General features: G+C 44.3%; 1 protein-coding gene across 13 annotated transcripts in view; it reads left to right on the top strand.

Annotated features, from left to right (window-relative positions):
- LOC115177605 (nuclear factor 1 X-type) overlaps nucleotides 1-22,792 on the top strand; it is a 145,231-nt gene that overhangs the window by 40,234 nt on the left and 82,205 nt on the right. For 12 of the 13 annotated variants that reach the window (XM_029738511.1, XM_029738507.1, XM_029738503.1 and 9 more), the window contains one exon: nucleotides 13,742-14,273. In XM_029738511.1, the coding sequence (XP_029594371.1) occupies nucleotides 13,742-14,273 (532 nt within the window). Of the gene's footprint in view, nucleotides 1-12,032; nucleotides 12,911-13,741; nucleotides 14,274-22,792 lie in introns of those variants that run through there. The other variant, XM_029738506.1, reaches the window with a different exon arrangement.

The raw sequence follows: 22,792 nt of genomic DNA, 5'->3' as shown, positions 1-22,792 counted from the left end.
CGACTGGTGAAGACAGACTGGTAAATACAGACTGGTGATGACCAACTGGTGAAGACAGACTGGTGAAGACAGACTGGTAAATACAGACTGGTGATGACCAACTGGTGAAGACAGACTGGTGAAGACAGACTGGTAAATACAGACTGGTGATGACCGACTGGTGAAGACAGACTGGTAAATACAGACTGGTGATGACCGACTGGTGAAGACAGACTGGTAAATACAGGCTGGTGATGACCGACTGGTGAAGACAGACTGGTAAATACAGGCTGGTGATGACCGACTGGTGAAGACAGACTGGTAAATACAGACTGGTGATGACCGACTGGTGAAGACAGACTGGTAAATACAGGCTGGTGATGACCGACTGGTGAAGACAGACTGGTAAATACAGGCTGGTGATGACCGACTGGTGAAGACAGACTGGTGAAGACAGACTGGTAAATACAGACTGGTGATGACCGACTGGTGATGACCGACTGGTGAAGACAGACTGGTAAATACAGACTGGTGATGACCAACTGGTGAAGACCGACTGGTGAAGACAGACTGGTAAATACAGACTGGTGATGATCGACTGGTGAAGACAGACTGGTAAATACAGGCTGGTGATGACCGACTGGTGAAGACAGACTGGTAAATACAGGCTGGTGATGACCGACTGGTGAAGACAGACTGGTAAATACAGACTGGTGATGACCGACTGGTGAAGACAGACTGGTAAATACAGGCTGGTGATGACCGACTGGTGAAGACAGACTGGTAAATACAGGCTGGTGATGACCGACTGGTGAAGACAGACTGGTGAAGACAGACTGGTAAATACAGACTGGTGATGACCGACTGGTGATGACCGACTGGTGAAGACAGACTGGTAAATACAGACTGGTGATGACCAACTGGTGAAGACCGACTGGTGAAGACAGACTGGTAAATACAGACTGGTGATGATCGACTGGTGAAGACAGACTGGTAAATACAGACTGGTGATGACCGACTGGTGAAGACAGACTGGTAAATACAGGCTGGTGATGACCGACTGGTGAAGACAGACTGGTAAATACAGGCTGGTGATGACCGACTGGTGAAGACATACTGGTAAATACAGGCTGGTGATGACCGACTGGTGAAGACAGACTGGTGAATACAGACTGGTGATGACCGACTGGTGAAGACAGACTGGTAAATACAGACTGGTGATGACCGACTGGTGAAGACAGACTGGTAAATACAGGCTGGTGATGACCGACTGGTGAATACAGACTGGTAAATACAGACTGGTGATGACCGACTGGTGAAGACAGACTGGTAAATACAGACTGGTGATGACCGACTGGTGAAGACAGACTGGTAAATACAGGCTGGTGATGACCAACTGGTGAAGACAGACTGGTAAATACAGACTGGTGATGACCAACTGGTGAAGACAGACTGGTGAAGACAGACTGGTAAATACAGGCTGGTGATGACCGACTGGTGAAGACAGACTGGTGAAGACAGACTGGTAAATACAGACTGGTGATGACCAACTGGTGAAGACAGACTGGTGAAGTAGTATCCTCTTATAAACAGTACAATGCATCATCAACATTGTATAATCCTGACACAATGGGAGTCATTTCCAGTTCAATAACATGAGGGTTCTTTAGATGGATATATCTCATGGAAGATGGAGAAGAGGAACACTTAAAAGGCATTGGGAGGTGTTGGAGCAAATCTCTGTTTATACTAGCTATAGTCAAATGAGGTATGTGAGCAGGGAAGAGGTATTGCCTGCCATGTGTGTGTGTGTGCGTGCGTGGTGAACTAGGAAGGCTAAAAGGTAGTCTCACAGCACTTGTCTGTTTGGCACTGGTGTAATGAATGACTGTACTAGTTTGGAGTCTGGTTGAGTCAAGCTGTGTAGGGTGGTCCACTGGTGTAATGAATGACTGTACTAGTTTGGAGTCTGGTTGAGTCAAGCTGTGTAGGGTGGTCCACTGGTGTAATGAATGACTGTACTAGTTTGGAGTCTGGTTGAGTCAAGCTGTGTAGGGTGGTCCATGTGAGAGAGAGAAGAGGGAAAGAGAGACAAGGGGAACAGAGGGAGAGAAAGAGAGTCCGAGATGACAAGAGAGTGTAAGGGTTACAGAGAGAGAGAAATAAAGAGAGATGTCAAAAGAGAGAGAGAGAGAGACTGCAAACCAGAGAGAAAGAGCGAGGAAAGGGTGGTGGAATTAGGGAAGGGTGTTGGTGTTGGGGTTGGCGGGGTACAGAATGAATGTGTGAGTTGGGCTGGTGGGATGGTTGCAAGGCATTTGCATAAAGGGTGAGGGCATCGTGCCCGGCTGTGGGGAAGGGTTGGCACCTCGCCTCACCAACTGGCAGAGGGAGGACTGAGGAGGAATAAAAGGGAGAGAATTACAGAAACCTAGGGAGAGGGAGTAAGAGAGAGTGAAGGGGGAGAGAGAGAGTGATAGATAGGAAGAGGGAGTGATAGATAGGGAGAGGGAGTAAGAGAGAATGAAGGGGGAGAGAGAGTGATAGGGAGAGAGAGTGATAGAGAGAAAGGGAGAGAGAGTGATAGATAGAGAGAAAGGGAGAGAGAGTGATAGATAGAGAGAAAGGGAGAGAGAGTGATAGGGAGAGAGAGTGGTAGAGAGTGATAGATAGGGAGAGAGTGATAGTGATAGATAGGGAGAGAGAGTGATAGATAGAGTGATAGATAGAGATAAAGGGAGAGAGAGTGATAGGGAGAGAGAGAGTGATAGATAGATAGATAGATAGATAGATAGATAGATAGATAGATAGATAGAGAGAGAGGAGGGAACGCACTCAATAGAGCATCTCTTGTTTCAGGGAGAGCCGGGTCCTGGCTGGCTGTTGACAGAGCAGGAGAGAGGAGAGGAGGGGAGGAAAGGAAAGGGGAGAGGAGAGGAGAGAGGAGGGGAGGAAAGGGGAGAGGAGAGGAAGCGAGGAGAGGAGAGGAGGGGAGTAAAGGGGAGAGGAGAGGAGGGGCGGAAAGGGGAGAGGGGAGAGGAGTAAAGAGGAGAGGAGTAAAGAGGAGAGGAGGGGAGTAAAGAGGAGAGGAGGAAAGGGGAGAGGGGAGGCGAGAGGAGAGGAAGGGAGGCGAGAGGAGAGGAAGGGAGGCGAGAGGAGAGGAAGGGAGGCGAGAGGAGAGGAAGGGAGGCGAGAGGAGAGGAAGGGAGGTGAGAGGAGAGGAGAGGAGAGGAGGGGAGGGGAGGCGAGGGGAGGCGAGAGGAGAGGAGAGGAGGAGAGGTGAGAACAGGGGAGAGGAGTGGTGAGCAAGGGGGACAGGAGAGGAGGGAAGGGGATGGGAGGTGGGAGGAGAGGAGAGGAGGAAAGGGGACGGGAGAGGAGAGGAGAGGAGAGCAGGGGGGACAGGAGAGGAGAGGAGGAAAGGGGGGACGGGAGGGGAGAGGAGAGGAGAGCAGGGGGGACGGGAGAGGAGAGGAGGAAAGGGGACGGGAGGGGAGAGGAGAGGAGAGCAGGGGGGACAGGAGAGGAGAGGAGGAAAGGGGATGGGAGAGGAGAGGAGAGGAGATATATTGTTTGATTATCTGCTTCATTCCTGCTGTACTCCACCAACACTCATCCAAAGTTTATATCAAGTCCCTGCAGCTGTACTGTGGTCAAGCTGTTATTGGAATATGATATATACTGTATATGAACTTGAGTGTGTGTGTCATGTGTGTCTGACAGTGTCCATGACACACACACACACACACACACACACACACTCAGGTTCAGAGTGTGAGACAGTCCCCTCCCTCTCGTTTAGCCGGAAAACAGTCTCTCTGTCCCCCCTACACACACACACACACACACACACACCCTGCCCTCCCCTCTGCGTGTCAAGCACTGCCCACTTGACCTTTTCAGGAATGGCCGCCCTTGTGGACTGCTGGGGGGAATGCTGTGCATTCACTTTTTATGGAGCCGACCAGCTGGGGGGCAGACAGAGAATACCTAGCACAGCCCCGGGGGCAAGTAGTACTATTATAATGGACAGGGGACTTAGTGACATATCTGATCCGCTTAGCTGCTTCTCACTGCCCTGAAACATACCCTCCTAATAATGTCATGTAGCACTGAATGCATGAATTAATAAAAAGTGAATGAATCAATGAATGGCTGAATGAATGAGTTATCAATACATTATTTCGCATCCAATAGACACAATGAATCCTCTCAGTAATGTTAGGCTGCTGTATCAATTGTCAATATTGTGATATTGTAGTCTTCTTATTACCAGGCAGGAAATTGTTAGAATAAGACTGGGCCATTGTCTGGACGAGGCCTCCTGCCATGTATTCTGGGATTTGTAGTCTATAGCTGGAAGAGGCTCGAATCCGGGCAGGGCCCTGTGCGTCTGGATCCGTTTATAGCACAAATACACTCAGGGCCACACACACACACACACACACACACACACACACACACACACACACACACACACACACACACACATATACACTCCCTCGCCACAGAAATGGTTCCAGACTTTCACACATAGTAATGAGTCCGTGTGTAAACAGGGATAATTACAAACGATGCACAGACACACATTAATCATCATTCTAACTGCCTCACTAACGAGAAAAGAAAGAAATAAAGAAAAAGGAAGGAAGGAAGGAAGGAAGGAAGGAAGGAAGGAAGGAAGGAAGGAAGGAAGGAAGGAAGGAAGGAAGGAAGGAGTTTTTCTTCTCATTTTCTCAGGGAGTTATGTTAACTTCAGGCTGGGGCAGACTAAAAGCAGTGCAGTTACACTGATTCGAGTGCACGGCACCAAATTGGCACTATTCTGGATTTTGGCAGTGAATGCAGGTTGAGAGGAATAAGGGGATGTATAGAGAGAGCGAGAGGCCCTTGTGTTTTATTTTGCAGTGGTGTGTGAGGAAGTGTGTTTTTGTGAGGGAGAGAGCGAGCGAGCGAGAAAGTGTGTTTGTGAGGAAGAAGAGACACTATTGTAAGCTGTATTTTTAAACCCTATGGTTTATACACAGTTGAAAACGTGTAATGGTATGCTAGTCTGCTGCAACTGCAGTGCGGCTCTGCTGTCCTGCGCACCTTGATTTTCTTCCTTTCCTGGGAAGAAAACATGGAAACTTGGCTGTAGCTATAGGAACACATGTTTCCCCCTTTTCTTTTAATACAGAGCAGCCTAAAATGGCAGAATGCTCCATATGAAGGCAGATATTCCTGCCCTGTACAAGGTTTAGGAGGGAAGTTAAGAAGTTTGCATTGGATTTTCTATGCAAAGCACAGGCACTTTTAAAAACTCCATGACTCATAGTAATTCCGCAATCTATTCTAGAACACCGACACTTGAATACAGAACACCCTAGAAAGTAAGCTGCAACACACACATACACACACGAGCATATGACGTGGAAAATATCCCTCTGTGCCGTGGTCCAAATCTCTCGCACTCTTTCCCTTACATCATCGCAGTACCTGTCAATATGTGATTTTACTGAGCAGATGTCGAACGCTGTCCTCCCAATTTCAACTGTGACACGTCCGTCCTCGCGCTCGCCAGTGACTTTGTGTTTTATGGGAAGAGCAAGAGAATACGTGCAGTTCTCCGGTACTCGGTGTCACTCACCAGTCATTGCTTCTCCATCTTGAATGAACCTTATGCTTAAATAAAATGAAGTAGTCATAAGTTCCAATCGCATTTTTTAACTAATTCGATTTCCTTCCACAACTTGACCTTAGCCATACTTTTTACATCATATCCCTATTTATAAATAGGCCTAATACGGAAATAATAATCTAGTCCAACGACACGATAGGTGAATTGTGTTATTTGTATTGCATCCCTAAAATGCATTTCTAGAACTTTTATTATAAAAAAATAAGAAACATGACTATAGAAGCAGTGATATGTGAATAGCAATGGAATGAAGTGATCATATTTTCTGCATGATATGACTATGTTTGAGCAAGGCATTTGAGTAAAGAATCATCATTATATTATCCCCAAATGTATTTTTGCATCGAAAACATTTTAATTAGCTTATACAAATATATTGGTGGTTAATTCGTTTTTTCTACTGTACATTTTTGTATTTTAGAAGAAATAGTAATTTTTCCCTATACTCTCGACTGCTAAACCACATAAAAGGCCTATGTTATTTACAGGAAAAAACGTTTAGGTCACCAAACTGTCTCAACAATAAATTTAAATGAAACCTAATTGCTACCCCCTTTTTTTCTTTTTTTACTATTTTAGAAAATGAATGAATGAGCTTTTATATTGCATTTCATTGTTTATAACTTCATTTACCAAAATTGGCCAACAGTAGAAATAGAGGATTGCACTATTGTCCAGTAAAGCAAAAGCTTGTTTCTGAGTAAATGTACCTTCGTATTGATTCAGGCTACACTGTGAAGTGCCCGAAAATGAAACATCATTTAATCAACTTGATCATTCGATTTCGGATCTACAAATCTTTTTTAGCTGACGTTCCACTCCCAAAGACAGGAGTGGCAAGCAGTGGAATGGAATTGCTCAACAGAGATGGCAACCAGGTTAAAATGAAATGTCAAAGCATGTACAAGAAATGATGACGTTTGTGTATTAGTTGCACGTATCAGTTGTTAAATCTCAATATGTAGCAGAATTTGTCAAAATATAATGTATTTATTTAGTCATTTCAAGCAGTAAAGAAACATTGAATATATTATTGGGGTGTAGTCATGGTTAATTTATCTATGAAGGATTATTTTGATGTTATTACATGATGCGTCTCTACTCGTTTAAGACCATACTAGAACAAAACAGAAGATTTCAGTAATCTACAAATAGGCTGCATCCGTAGGCCCACATAACCTATGAAAATAGACAATTTCTTTATTCATCTTATTCCGAAAAATTATTTGTAGTCAAGCTTTATCATTTGGGTTATTATATGGGGTTGATAGTTAAAATTGTTACAAACCATTATAATTAAGCCCATGTATGTCTGCAGATGGGCCTATTCCGAGTAAAAACCTGGAAGCAAAATTATATGTAGTATAACATTGGCTCTATAGATAACACACACAGGGTATATTTATGAATAGTAAAACGTTCCATTTTTGTGTGAGAAAAAGCTGACCTATTTGGCTGCAAGTCTTGCTGCTTTTGGTTGAGCCTCGCGCCTAACGCGAGTTTCCCGCCACTTGGATCTGTTTTACTGAGATGAAGCGAGAGGAGGTTTGTTCCTGTTTTAACAGTATATGATGCGAGTCAAATATAACAAGAGAGGAGGTTTGTTCCTATTTTAACAGTCTATATGATGCGAGTCAAATATAACAAGAGAGGAGGTTTGTTCCTGTTTTAACAGTATATGATGCGAGTCAAATATAACAAGAGAGGAGGTTTGTTCCTATTTTAACAGTCTATATGATGCGAGTCAAATATAACAAGAGAGGAGGTTTGTTCCTGTTTTAACAGTCTATATGATGCGAGTCAAATATAACAAGAGAGGAGGTTTGTTCCTGTTTTAACAGTCTATATGATGCGAGTCAAATATAACAAGAGAGGAGGTTTGTTCCTATTTTAACAGTCTATATGATGCGAGTCAAATATAACAAGAGAGGAGGTTTGTTCCTGTTTTAACAGTCTATATGATGCGAGTCAAATATAACAAGAGAGGAGGTTTGTTCCTATTTTAACAGTCTATATGATGCGAGTCAAATATAACAAGAGAGGAGGTTTGTTCCTGTTTTAACAGTCTATATGATGCGAGTCAAATATAACAAGAGAGGAGGTTTGTTCCTATTTTAACAGTCTATATGATGTGAGTCAAATTTAACAAGAGAGGAGGTTTGTTCCTGTTTTAACAGTCTATATGATGTGAGTCAAATTTAACAAGAGGAGAGAAGCTCAGAGATGCCGCCGTCTAAAGTGGTTCTACAGAAACACAGAAAGCGGCTATAGCAGAACATGTTTTCTGGAAGAGATTACAATTTACTGGTCCCCACAGCAAGCAGTTATTTTCCCCCTCGGCAACGCTTTTATTTTTATTTTCTGCCGGTTGTAAATCTTGGCAATGCAAATATAGCCTACATTTGTGCTGAGTGCTGTTTTCATCCAACGTTAGGCTACCTGCTCAGTCCTTGGCTATTGAAAGAAAGAGACTCATTTTGGCAGGCTTCGCCAGTAGCCTACGTGTTCCTTTCATGATAAAGAGATAGGCTATTTGAATGTTTAGGCAGACTATCCACATTTAAAGGTTTATTTCTAGTACTTGCCTTTATAGCGTTCATTTAATGGGGACTTGTTTGTGTATTTTACTGGACTACTTTTCGGCTTAATTTAATGCTTAATTGGTTTAGGCCTACAAAGGAAAGCATTCTATTCAATATCACTTCTATGTCACTTATAGATTACATATAAAGTAGAAAAACGTTTTGTAGACTTTAAATGAATTTATTATTCAATAGTGTCAAACTAAGAGAGAAGGCTTTGAATTCCCTCATATGGAATGTTAGGCCTTTCCTATTTCTCATGTGTGAGTGCCATCCACTCAGTTTGTGCAGAGGCCTTCTGATATCCTCAATAGGCCTACTGGCCTATTAAAGGCTGGCCTATAGGCTATATAAAAGTGTTTTGCTGGTAGGTCTATATGACAGGATCGTTGCGGATTCTATATAAGCAATTAGAAATAGAAATCAACAATGGAACTGTGTCACACCATAATGCCTCGGGTAACGTTCTCGTTCTTTTCCCTTTGTCTGCCTTTTTGGCAGTTGTTTTACTCTCTATACAACTCCAAGGGTTTTCCCGCTGTTTCTGTGCAAAATCGATGGCTTTGTCCATTCATATATACACTCATTGGTAAAACTATAGGTGGCTTTCCCAGTTCCAAACACTCGTTTTTCCCCATCTCTCCCTCTTCACTTGCTCTCTTTTTCGTTTGTGAGAAACGAAAGCGCAGGAGAGAGCTGGAGATTGTTTCTGTGCAGCCTCGCGGAGATTAGATGAGCTCTCTCCCTCTCTCTCTCTCAAAAGAAAACCAAAACACGATTGCAGAACAGGAGATACTAGTAAATATACCGCTGGCCCGCGGCAAGAGGCCCATGGCAGGCGGCCGTTGGCGACAGACACACACTCACCGACCGCCTGCCGAGCGAGCGCATGCAATGGCCAAATGCATCCAACAGATCCACTATAACTAGGCATGTCTCTCCTATTTAAAAGCAAGAAATACGTTTTGAAAAATTATATTAACTGCCACATAATAAATGGTAGGGTGCCACAGACTGGTGTCCTGGCCAAAATAATACAAGTTCTGCATTTGGCTAATTATATTAAACACATGTAGGTCATGTTTATTCGTATCTGCAGTGGTCCGGCGCTATATAATAGGCATCATTTAAAATGAATCTGGGAACGAAAGCTTCAGCTGTTAAACGCGTGGCCTTATTGAGTTATTTTGGATTTTATCAAATAAATCTCAGACACAAAATAGTCAAATAAAATCAGTGTTGACGTCATGTCGAATGATTCACAGAAATATATATATATATATGAAAAATGTGAGCTTGCTTGAACCATCTTTACTTTGGTTCGTCAGATTTATGGAAATGTTGTGGCCGGTCTGTGATAGAATATTTTTGCATGAATAGTGTAAAAATAGAATCTTGTGCTGTCTTAGATTATGCAGAACCATAGAGGACTTTCATTCATTTACTTGATGATATTTTCTGTTTGTTTTTGTTCCAGTCTGGTTGTGGTTGCAGCATGATATGATACTTGTGACAGTATGGGTGATATTTAAGACAATATAGATACTTGTAGCAATAGTAGCCTATGGGTTGTAAAGTAGCCATCTCTCCCCATCACTTTGTATTATACAATATGCTTAACCTCAGTTAAGAGATGGTATGGATCCCCTCTGATCATTTTTAAACAAGAATCTTAGTAGACACACCTCTCTCGTTCCTTTTTCTCACTCCATCTCTCTCTCTCTCTCTCTCTCTCTCATCTTGTTATTTCACCCAAATTCCTCTCTCTGTAACTTCTCTTCCCCACATTTGGTGCTCTGCCCCACATTTTGTGCCCACAGAGTTACTGTGTTGTTTCTCCTGCCCACATTCGGTGCCCGCCTATGTATTAGCATGTTCGTCAACCAGTGCCCGTCCAGCCCAGCCTGTCCAGATTGGGTCTTTGCTCAGTACCACCATCCAGCACAATGCAGCCAGACACCCGGCTAGCCAGGCCGTGGCTTTGCTGTCAGGCAGAGGCAGAGAGAGAAAGCTGGGCTAGATGGCTGTGTAGATCTGATGGCCCTGGGCTGGAACCAGAGGATTCCTAGTCTTTGTAGGGGTGTTCAGAGAGTGGCCATCGGGCCGGAATCAAATAGTTCTGCTTCCATGCCAGAGGACCTACATGATGCTCCCATTTTGCCCATTTTTGACACAATCTCTGTAATTTCCTCCTGGCCCGAATTTACTTCTTTTTTTCTCACATCACTTAGATTTGTGATTTTGTGTGTGTGAGCAATTATACTATCATGGGATGGCTGTGAGAATGTTATATTTAGCATAATTATCCTCTTTGTTTTCCCCTCAGAAATGCTGTATATACAGTATATATTTATGAATTATATCCCTTGTGGAACCTAAATGTCCTATTTCCTGAACACTTGTCCTGTAGTGGGTACACTCCTTCCTTCCTCACTAGGGTCAGACAGCCAATGAGAGCAAGTAAAGTGGTAGCCAGGGTGATGCAGTCAGTCGTAAACTCCCTGCAGTTCAACTTGCCTGATGTTTCATATGTCCTGTACGTCACTGGAGGGCAATACATTACATCCTACGTTACATGTTGGAGTATGAAAATAAAGCAATAAAAATGGCATGTTTTTATATTACAAAGAAAGGGACGATGTGTATTTTCGGAGGCACAGACAGGCGATATACCTTTGTGACTTGCAGTGAACAGATCCTTTGTAAGGTCTCACATATCTGCCTGCCCTGCATTCGTAAACAGCGTATAGGCTGCACTTACATTTACAGAGATACGGTCCAGTCCGTAGCGGACCGGTTCGGTTCTCAAGTTTCCATTGTCCACTGACTGAACCCCTCTCATTGGAATGCTCTCTACATTTGTAACAGAAACATTTAATGTGTGTCCAACACACTGTTGTCAAGCACGCGGCTGCTAAAAAGGGCCATTTTGGAATTAGAATGAATGTGAGCGAACGAATAGAAAAAGGTCCAGTTTGGAACAAATGCGAGGGAGTGATTTAAAACAGAGTGAGTGTTTTTGGATAGAGGATGGATGGATGGATGTTTTGGGGGGAAGAAGAGGGGAACGGAATGGTTGTTCTTCTCCTCTTTTCCCCCTCTCACTCTCTTTGTTTGTGTGGTAAATCCAGGAGCAGCTGCTTGGTTTGAGGGTCTAGTGGGATTTTGGGGCTGCTCTTTCTCATGGCATCCTGTGCCAAGGTGGTGAAACGCGAGCAGAGAGCAGAGGAGAGAGAGAAAGAGGGGGAGAGAGGGGAGGGAAGGATTGGCTCTGGGCGGGTGCACTGGGAGAGGGTGTCTGCGTCCCAAATGGCACCCTATTCCCTGTTTACTGCACTACTTTTGCCCCGGGACCATAGGGCTCTGGTCAAAAGTAGTGCACTATATAGGGAATAGAGGTGCCAGTTGGGAGACAACCAGAGAGATCGTGCTGGTTTGATGAGATGGTGGTGACCATGCTGGTGACGGAAGATGCAGGATGGGTGAGGGAGGGGGGCAGGTAGGTGGAGTAGAGGCGGGCGGGTGCTGTCTGGATTGGTGCATGTAAAATGAATATCCACTGGACTTTGCCTTTCCACTAGATTGGACTTGTCTATTTGGCTAATGACATGCCTTCTGTCTGCTCCACACACAATCCCCCTCTCCCTCCCTTCCTCCCGCTCGCTCGCTCCCTCCCTCTCTCTCTCTTGCGCGCTCCCTTGCTCTTTATCTCTCTCCACTACCAGCCACCAACCCAACCTACCCTCCTCCCTCCTCTTTGCCATATCTCTCTCTTCCCTCCCTTTCAGTCGCTCGGAGCGTGCGTATTGGCTGAGGCTGAGCAGACACTCTGTGCCAAGTAGGTGGGCCTTGTGCGCGTTGGCACAGACTCAGTCAATGGTTAGAGAAGGAAAGTGGAGAGGAACAGAGAGAAAGAGAGAGACAGTTGGAGAGAAAGAGGGGGGAAAAGAAAGAAGACTGCAGCCCGGGTTTGCCAGCGGTCGTACACTCTTCCAACATTGATTCGAGTCCTCTTGTTTTTTTTCTCTTCTTCTCCGTCCTGCTCCCCCTCCCTCTCTTCTTCCGACTCAGTTTCTCTCTCTATCCGTGAGTCTTACTTAGCCTACAGATCTGAACCAGTACCACCATACTACTGCTTTGCCAAAGCATTTTTGTTTTGTTTTTGGCCCCCAAAATGTTTTTCCTTTTTTGAAAGCGAACAAAGAAGCGATTTCATTTAACATTTTTAAACTGATCTCATCGCTTTATTTAAATTGTATTATATTTTATTACATGCATACAACCTTTGTTGTTGTTTTGTAATTCACTTTTTAACTTTCCCTCCACTCTCTCTCTCTCTCTCTCTCTCCGGTGTTGTTGAACACCACCTGGTTTAGCAGCTCTTCTGCCACAGTACCTCCTGTGTTTCCGTGCTGGTACTACACCATCCTCACCCCCTCCTTTGCCTCTCCTTCATTCTTGACTTTGTTTTTCTTCTTCTTGCATTTATTGGACAATTTCTGCAGCTTTCCTCCATTTTTTTTCCCCTCCTGCTGTTCTTCTTCATTTGTTTTGTAATTTGTAACATACTGTAGTTGCGGAAGTTGTTGTGTATTGACTCAGTAAACCAGTATCGAACTGGTATACTGATTTGTCTGGCGCAGTGAATTTATCATGAGACAGCGAAATGGTAACTACCAAGGTTTTATTTTTCTATTTTTCCCCTTCTGTTTTGTGATGACTGTTTTGTTGTTGATATAATTTCAGTAATGACGTGAATTCAGTGTTTTTGGCAAAGATCATTCATATGCATGATTTTTATTGAGGATGTGATGTTTTATTCAGAACTTGAGTTATTATCATTTGAGTTATCGTGTTAGCAGACTAAGCAGGTGTGAGGGTATTTCTGAAGAGACTATTTCTTGTGTTCTTGTGTTGGTATTCTTTCCAGTCCTTTGTGTTACATGGATTTTAAATTGATGCAAAGTTGAATTTCCTGCTCTGTTTGAATGACGCGTTTATTTGAGTCATTTATTGGTGTATTATAAGGATTGTAGCTCTGCACAATGACATGCCTGTTATGTGCACGTTAATGGCATGAAAATCAGCACATCAAAATATTGTCAACAGTGTTTTATTATTAGATATTACTGGTAGATAATATTAGATAGTTTGCCTCCTCTATCGATATACTGTTTGTTTGTTTTAATGTTTGTGTGTGTAGCCTGTGTGTGTCTGGTTCCTCTCTTTCTCTCTCCCTCTCTCTCTCCCTCTCCCCCTCTCTCTCTCTCTCTCTCTCTCTCTCTCTCTCTCTCTCTCTCCCCCAGCATCTCTCTCTCGTTCATTCTCTCCCTCCGCTCCCACAGAGCGGGAGCTGCTGCCTCTCAATGCTGCGCGCCAGTGCTAACTGCCTCTCCTCTCTCTTCCCCTCTCCCCCGCTCCCCCTCTCCCCCGCCTTCTCCTCCCCACCTCATTTCTCCCCCTCCTCCTCCCCTGTTTCCACCCCCCCCACCACCACCAGGATGAATTCCACCCGTTCATCGAGGCCCTGCTGCCCCACGTCCGAGCCTTCTCCTACACATGGTTCAACCTGCAGGCCCGCAAGCGCAAGTACTTCAAGAAGCACGAGAAGAAGATGTCCAAGGAGGAAGAGCGCGCGGTCAAAGATGAACTGCTGGGAGAAAAATCCGAGATCAAACAGAAATGGGCGTCGAGGCTCCTCGCCAAGCTCCGCAAGGACATCCGGCCAGAGTTCCGGGAGGACTTTGTCCTCACCATCACCGGGAAGAAAGCCCCCTGCTGCGTCCTCTCCAACCCCGACCAGAAGGGTAAGATCAGGAGGATCGACTGTCTCCGTCAGGCCGACAAGGTGTGGAGGCTGGACCTGGTCATGGTCATCCTGTTCAAGGGCAGCCCCCTGGAGAGTACGGACGGAGAGCGGCTGGCCAAGTCGCCCCAGTGCTCCAACCACGGCCTGTGTGTCCAGCCGCATCACATCGGGGTCTCCGTCAAAGAGCTGGATCTCTACCTGGCCTACTTCGTCCAGGCACCAGGTCAGTCATCTGTGTTTGTTAGTGGATACTCTCTCTCTCTCTCTCTCTATCTCTCTCGCTTTCTCTCTCTCTCTCTCTCTCTCTCTCTCTCTCTCTCTCTCATACATACAGTCTGACAGATAAACACACATCTGTAATTTTTTTTATGTTTATTTAAACCAGTTTATTTTTCTTTACTCACAAATGTATTTGTGTTGTTCAAATAGAAGCGATTTAACAGAGATTATAAACAAAAAACAAAATATAAAGCCTAACATATTACATGATCATTTCATTTCACCTGAATGCAATTTAATAATGTAGATTCCAGTGGCAGTGTGACAGAGAATGAGGTGAGTGTGTTGTGATTTAGTGTGTGTGAAAGAGAATGATGTGAGTGTGTTGGGATTTAGTGTGTGTGAAAGAGCGATTTAGTCAGCGTCCACTGAAGAGGGAGGATGTGTTTCTGTGTGTGAGAGAGTGAGCTATTTTGCTAGTGTGTATATGAACATGTATTTTGCATTGATGAGACAGGGATTGTGTGCATGTGAGTGAAAGGGTGTGTTTATGAGAGGGTAGTGTGTGTGTATGTGTGTTTGTGTGTATATTTGGGAAGGCCTGTTGGTTGCTGCTGGGATTCTCTGGGGTTGGCCTGGGACCAGGATGTTGTGAGCGGTGTGTGCATGTCCTCTCAGGCCGCAAGCTGCCTCTTCTTCTCCGTCTGCCTGGTGAGCGCCAGCACCATACCGAGCCTGGCTGCCAAACACCGTCTCAGCCACCGCCTCCACCGCCGTATAGAAACACACACACACACAGTCAACGCCGCACACCCACAAAGCCAAACATAGTCTAGGCTGCACACACACAAAGCCTAACACCGCTTCAGTCGCCATTGCACACACACACACTCGTACATACAGCCAAACATAGTATCAGTCGCTGTCGCTGTCGCACACAGCCAGACACACACAGCCACACTACTGTTAGAGCCACAACACACACACACACACACACACACACAGACACACACAGACACGGCCAAAGACCAACTGAGATAGCGTTGAATACAGCCAAACATTGTTGTATCTCAGCCACCATCGTGCATGAACACAGAAACATCGCCTTAGTCGTCCAGCCACACACACACACACACACACACACACACACACACACACACACACACACACACACACACACACACACACACACACACACACACACACACACACACACACACACGGCCAAACACTGTCGCAGCCGCCACACACACACACAGCCAAAAACTCCACTTCACACTACCCCCTGCCATTCATTGACTGAACACACTAGTAGCTAATTAACATTACACATGAACACACACTTTGGCAAACACACACAACTCAACGCTGCCCGCAATCCACATACATGGACGCAGACACACACACACACAACTCAACGCTGCCTGCAGTCCACATACATGGACGCAGACACACACACACAACTCAACGCTGCCCGCAGTCCACATACATGGACGCAGACACACACACAACTCAACGCTGCCCGCAGTCTACATACATGGATGCAGACACACACACACACACACACACGTAGCCTAACTCTTTCTCCGCCGAGGCAGCGGACACACACTCCTCAGCCGGGCATACACACTCCTCGGCCTGGGCCAACACCGTCTCTCACTGCCCCAGCCAAACCCTGGACTGGCAGTCTCTCACTCTGATGGCCTCTGCATGCAGCTAGCTACAGTAAACCCACTAGGTACTAGAGGACCATGTTGAGTGGGAATAAAAGACGATGCCATTCTGTATATATTTTTTATCATTTAGATTTTATTGTCTTTAATTTGAAATATATTTTAAAAGGCTGGATTGTTGCTTTTTAATGACTATTTTATTAGAGAAACAAAAGTTGTATTTATCAATTAATAATGTAGAGTTGATATCTTGTTTCTGTTGGAAAGGAAACGTAGGCTAAAATAATTTCACTTCAATACATTTTTTTCTACAATTAATAATGTTTCACAGACTATTGTTGGAAACATAAATGTTTGATACAGACATGCTATTGGTGAATTTAGACCACCATTTCCAGTGTTATTCTAACCAAGTTTTGGTCCATTTCCTCTCGTCGTTATGTGGTCATGAGTACAGTGTGGACACACACACACACACACACACACACACACACACACACACACACACACACACACACACACACACACATTTCTCCGCTAGCTGGCTGGCTCTGTTTGCATTAAACGGCTCGGGGCTGCCCAGCCCAGTGCCCGTTCATAATGTGAGCCTGCAGTGTGCTCTTATCTTATCTAGCTAATCCAGTGTTGCCACGGTGCTTTATCTACCTCCAAAGGGCCTGGACGGGCTCAGGCCTCCGCTCCTGGTGTGACTGTGAGAGACTACAGGGATACTGGGATATTATGGGGGGGGGGGGGGGGGGGGGCAACTCGTGCCAAACTGCCCTGGGGGCCGAGGCTGGGGCCTACCTAGTTAGGTTCTCCTCTACATTTACCTTTCATTTACTGTTGAATAAGCTGTACTGTAGTTACTGCAGTAGGGAGTTTATCCTCTTCTATAAATACATTGACTGTACTTAACTGTAGTTACTGTGGTTGTTTGAGGAGAGTGTGTGTGTGTTAGTGTGGCTACTTTCTGGTCGACACACTTACCTTTCCACTTCCGTTTACTATACTGTACTGTAGTTAGTGTGTGTGTGTGTGTGTGTATTGAGTGTGTTTTGTGTGACAGTGTATGTCTGTATCTTTGTGCCCTGAATGAGGAGACATGCTTATTTGTTTGTTTATTGTTAGCGCGAGTCTTTAGGCCTGTTCGTCTCTCTTCCTGTCTCACCCCAACACCTTGTTTTGTCTCCTTAAACGTTCCCTCATTGTCCTTTTCTCACAGAGGTAGCCTGCTTCCCCCGATCTCCCTTTGTTTACGTCAGTAGAGAGACAGAGAGAGAGAAAAGGCGGGCGAGAGAAGAGGGCTTGCGTTTTCTGATTGTTCTGTTCTGGGTTGGCAGCCAGATCGAGCCCCAGCCCCATTGGTGTGGGAAGACGTCGACAACAACGTCTTGTGTTTTGTTTACGGCAGAAAGAAACAGACAAGGACGGAAAAACGCGACCGCTGTGAAACTCTGCTCAGAGCTGCATCCCCGTGTCGAGTGTTCTCTCCGCTTTCTCTCAGCACAGCCAGCCAGCTCTTGTGCTGTTCTGTTAAGAGCAACACTGACTGTATAGCGAAACAAACAAACGCTCCCTATTCACTAGCATCACAATAAAGCCACCTTCCCTCCGCGTTACAAACTGCTGTGGTGGAACCAACCAGAAATCAGACAGATAAACAAACAATGCGATTGACATGGTCGGAGGAGGGAGTAGAGGAGAGAAGAGTACTGCAGACAATGGTCAAGGCTCTATCTGTCGTACATTATTTGTAGCATATTATTAGTGAGCGATCAGGCGATCGCTTGGCCCGGAAGTGATACAAGTCTGCCAACACTGCACCCTGTCTGTGACTTAGACATAGAGAGACACACACACACACACACACACACACACACACACTCGCACACACACATTATCTCACACACACACTATTAATTTCAGATCAATAGATCGTCTAGGCATCCTATAGCTCCTCCTCATGTAACCTGTTTGAATTTAAACTGTCTTTTCAAGACTGATTTCTATGCGGTTGGAAAACACCTTTTATTCCAGAAGACCGTGTGTCAGAACCAGTGTGTTTTTAGAGTGCTAGTCATACTTTGGAACCATATCTCAATATCCTTTTCTCCGACTATAAGATCTGTATGATTACGAAAAGATGTTTCCAATGCCTTTCCAATTCAAAGCGCAGCACCACAATACATTTGAAGTCACTATGAAGGAGGTGTGAAAAGTAAAAGCGTTGCCATTTTCTTTGTCATGACCTCTCCCTGTGAGTGTGGTTGTGAAGCACATGGTACCAGACAGCAGACACCGCTCCGTACGGATAGTAGTAATGCCTTGGACGGGAAGAGTGTGTGTGTGTGTGTGTGTGTGTGTGTGTGTGTGTGTGTTGTCTGGTGCCAGAAATCAGACATCACTCTGTCCCGTCCAGGATCATAGTAGTAATGCCTTGGACGGCAGTGTGAGAAAACCCCAGAAAGTCTGTAACTCTCCCTCCCTGCGTTGATTCCTCGCTCTCTCCGTCCGTTTCCAAAACTGACCACAGGAAGGATTCTCAAATAAAAAGCGGTATTTGGTCTCATCAAAAACGCCCAAAATGTTTGATTTATGAAGGGAAAAGTGTGTTCGTGTTAGTGTGTGTCTGTGTGTGTTAGTGTGTGTCTATGTGTGTTAGTGTGTGTCTCTCCTCTTCCTGACAGCTCAGCTCTGTGGCTAGACTTGATGAACGATCCTGGACGTGTTAAAGTTTTGACGAGGTCCAAAACCCAACCCAGCCAGTTGATTGATTCACCAGGTTCCTGCGGTTCCGTTCGGTTCCCGCCAGTTCTCCGTTCTCCTTGTTATTTTTCCCATGAAGATAATCTGTTGTTAATTACTTCCTGGATCCCTGACCAACCCGTCGCGTCTCGTATGAATGACATCAGGAGGCGCAAGTGTTTAGGTCGGCATTGGTGAAGTATGCTAAGTACCGTCAGGTTTTATTGGTGTTTCATGACATAAAAAATACGAGAGGCGAGAAGGGACAAAATAAGGGAGATAACGGAGGACAAAGAAGGGGGAGTGAGACGGCCTCATTGCCGTTGAGGAGATCTATTGTGTTCAGTGGGAATAAGGCCCTGTAGAAGCAATCTTCCCATGCAGAGCTGGTTCGGCAATGAGCGCCCTCAATCCACCGCTGACTGACTGAGGCCCTGTGTTGCCTTCAGCTGGACATGCAGGATGAATAGAGGGCCATGTCTGCAGGACAGTAGGGACATGCTGTCACACCAACACCAATACGAAAGTAGAGTCCGAGCAGAGGAAGGTGAAGAGAGGAAGACGCCTCGCTGTTTAACAGAGAGTGTTCTCATCTTGTTTCTGGAGCGCCACTAACAGAACCGGGCCAGCCAAAAGCCGCCGTCGCGAAGACACACAACCCCTTGCTGGCTGAGTGTGACAGACATAAACCAGGCCAACACGGTCAGCAGGAACCCGGACTCCATTAATCCAACAGGACATAATTACAGAGACTCCAGACAGAGATTTGGAATGACTGTGTTGAGTCAACATTTGCTTTTCACTCAAAGTCAAAGTTGTGTTTGGTGTTCCAATAACGTTGGCTTTTGTTCTTCTGTTAATGTTGGCTTTTGTTCTTCTGTTAATGTTGGGTTTTGGTGTTCCTTTGATTTGTATTTTGGTGTCCCATTGACATTGGATTTTGGTTGGTCTCCCCTGTTAAATGACTGACCAGTATACTTTTTTGTTTGTTATTGCTCTGTTGTGATGCGGTTCCCTTCACGGCTTCTCTTTGTTCTAGAAACAGAATTTGGGCTCTTTGGGTTTTACATAACGATCATAAGCCTCCTTCTCTTTGTCCGGATCGGAGGAAAAAAACATCTCTGTCTATCTAGATACCAGCTTCCCCGTCCGTCGTCGTGTGATGGAGTGTGTGTGAGTGAGTGAGGAGTTAGAGTGTTGGAGATGTCTGGCTGGTAAACAGATTATTCCAGTGAAATCAGGGGCTCCGGAATCGTGACGGAACTGAGAGACAAACAAAGCCGTTTTTTTTAACCAGTTTAGCCATTCCTCTGTTCTTATCTCCTTTCTTTATAATTACTCTCCCTTTCTTTCTCTCTCTCTCTCTCGCTCTCTCTCACAAGTCCAAAGAAATTTAGAGTGTTTAGAGAAAATGAGAAGGGCATTTGTTTTGAAAAAAGAACTCAAAACAGCCTTCTTTATTCCTTGGATACAGTTTGTTTTGAAACCGACTTTCCCTGTTAATCCGTTCAGAATCAACGGCGGACCGACAGCTTTTTTGGCCCCAAAATGTTCTACAAATTCACAAAAGGAAAAGACGGATCTTATTTCAGTCCGTGTCTGAGAATAAATGGCTGCACATGTTTTCTACATTACTAAATACCCACTTACCTTTTCATTGGTGTGTTATTCACCGTCTAATAAAACATGTATCATTGTGAGTTATGGATACAGTTGGTTACCTTGTTAGTATTGTAATTTATATTTCCTCAATGTTGAGGTTACATAAATCTGCTTTCTCTGGGAACGGGAGCTGGATAATAGATTTCCCACATTTTTAAACTATAAATAGACTTACATTCACTTTAAATTCCTAGATATTTTCACTTTAGGAATATATACATTTTTCGGGTTATGTACTATAGAAATAATGAGAGTTAGTCAATTTGCAATAGAATTACTCTGAATGTGGTTCTATCATTCCCAGAAACAGACAGTGTGTTTGTACAGTATTGTAGTTACTGGTGGATGGCGACTGGTCAGGCATTTTTAGGTGAACACTTTATTAGGTTTGAACAAATTAACGATTGTTAAATTCAAATGGGGGTAGTAGGCTTGCTACTTACCTAAGCATTATTTTCTTCCGCTGACTAGGCCCTTTTGGGTTTTATTTGGAAAAATATTGAGTAAGATAGAGAGGGGGAGAGAGAGAACAAAACAAAGAGGGAGAGAACGAGAGAAAAGGATCAAGGTAAAAAAAAGAAGTAGTCCTAATTGAGAGAATGAAAGAGTGAGAAACAATGAGAAAGAGAAAATGAAGAGGTAATCGAAAGAAAGATTGAGAGTAAACAAACAGAGTGAGAGGATGGTATCGTTAAGGTCTGTATTAATAATGCGTCTTCTCAGTGCCTGGTCTCTTTTCAGGCTTTTGTACCAGATCCAAGCATGACATTTGTCCAGTCCCCAAAACCATATACCCTCACAGAAGGGTTCCCTCGACCTCTGAGACAGAAGGAGGGAATGGAGGGATACTAACTGAGTGGAGAGTGGAGAGCAGAGCTCCAGGCCAGTCCAGGCTCAGTCCCAGCCGGAGAGCATGTTGAGGGTGTTAAGCCAGGGAACATGACCTATTCGGTGGGTTCATCGTTGGCAGCCCCCCTGTTCCCCAATACTGCCGCTTAGCTAGCTACTCACACAGCTTGGCTAAGGCTAACACTGCTAGCTATTATAACATGAGCTTTTCTATGGTGATGCTACACAATACAGAATCAGATCCACAGTGGTGATTATCACACATTTATTTTGTTGCATATCAGAAAAACAATAGAACATATTCTAGTTTTAGAGCTTGTTTCACCAGTATTATCAGCTGATAAGGGCCTTTTGACCCCATATATCGATATCGGCCGATAATTCCACAATAACTGATATTCAATAAGTGAGATTAAGAAAACGGAATCTAAGGCTCATCTGAAGACTCGCCGGCATTCTCATGATGTGTCATTATTGTCACAGTGTTACAAATCAACATTTGAAGCATATTTCTTTGATAATTGCTGTTTTGGATGGCAATTTATGAGAACTTTTAAATATCCTTTCAATAAAACAGTATATTGACAGACATATCGGTATTGATAAGTATTGCCCACCAAAAAATCTGAATCGGTATCGGACCCGGAAAAAACCATAACGGTCGGCCTCCAGTTTTTACTGAACGAAAAGAGAGAAAACGAAAAGAAAAAAATCGCCTTTTTTTGTGGATGAAAGAAAGAAGACTCGTGATGAGTGTAGTCTTAATTCGGGGAGGGAGGATTGGGGTCTAGTGGTGAGAAGTGAGAGGAATACTAGTGGTGTCGTCAGTGGCGGTTGGTTTCTGGCACCGTGTAGTTTAGCTGCTCTCTGTCAAAGATGCCAAATGTTCACACACTATCCTTGCCAACCTCCGTCCTTCTGATCCTCTCTTTCTTTTCTTTCTTTCTTTTCTTTATGTTGTCCCCCTTTTGTTTATATTCTTCTTCGCGGTTCAGATGAATGCCCTCTCAAAGGCTCATTAGCACCATGGACCGACTGAACTGTTTGTCAGTTGCAAAAAAAGATTTCTGAATAACAATTTCGGGAATGAAAAATGTAGGTAAAAAAAAATCCTAAAAGAAAAGGTTTTATTATGCCTCTTTATTTTGGTGTTGTTAATCGGGAGATTTTACTGTCGTTAGTTTTCCTTTGTTTTGATAAATTCTCTGACCTTCATATATTCTGTAGAAGCTGTTCATTCAATCAAGGTGTGTTATTATAGACATGGGGCGATAATTAGTGAAAATATTAGCAAATACTGTTTTAACCTTTCATATTGATTAGAATTTTAACAAAGGCCTTATTATTATATTACATTTAAATACACTAAATGTTGTATCATAGTGATTTGGCTGATATTCAGGAATCATTACCGCCGTAATTGTATATTTTCTTTCTCTCAATCTCTCTCTCTTTCTCCAAGGAGCCGTTTTCTCTCCTTGTTCCTTTTGCTTCCTTCTCAGAATCCTCTTTAGAAGACAACCTTGGTAAGGGCATCGTTTGGTGTTGTTTACGCCGTGAGAAGGAGAGAGGTTTAAAGCCTAGCCGTGTA

This window comes from Salmo trutta, chromosome 38, assembly GCF_901001165.1.
Source record: "Salmo trutta chromosome 38, fSalTru1.1, whole genome shotgun sequence".
Classification (NCBI taxonomy): domain Eukaryota; kingdom Metazoa; phylum Chordata; class Actinopteri; order Salmoniformes; family Salmonidae; genus Salmo; species Salmo trutta.
Note: the sequence above shows the minus strand (reverse complement) of the source record. Positions and strands in the feature narration are given on the sequence as shown.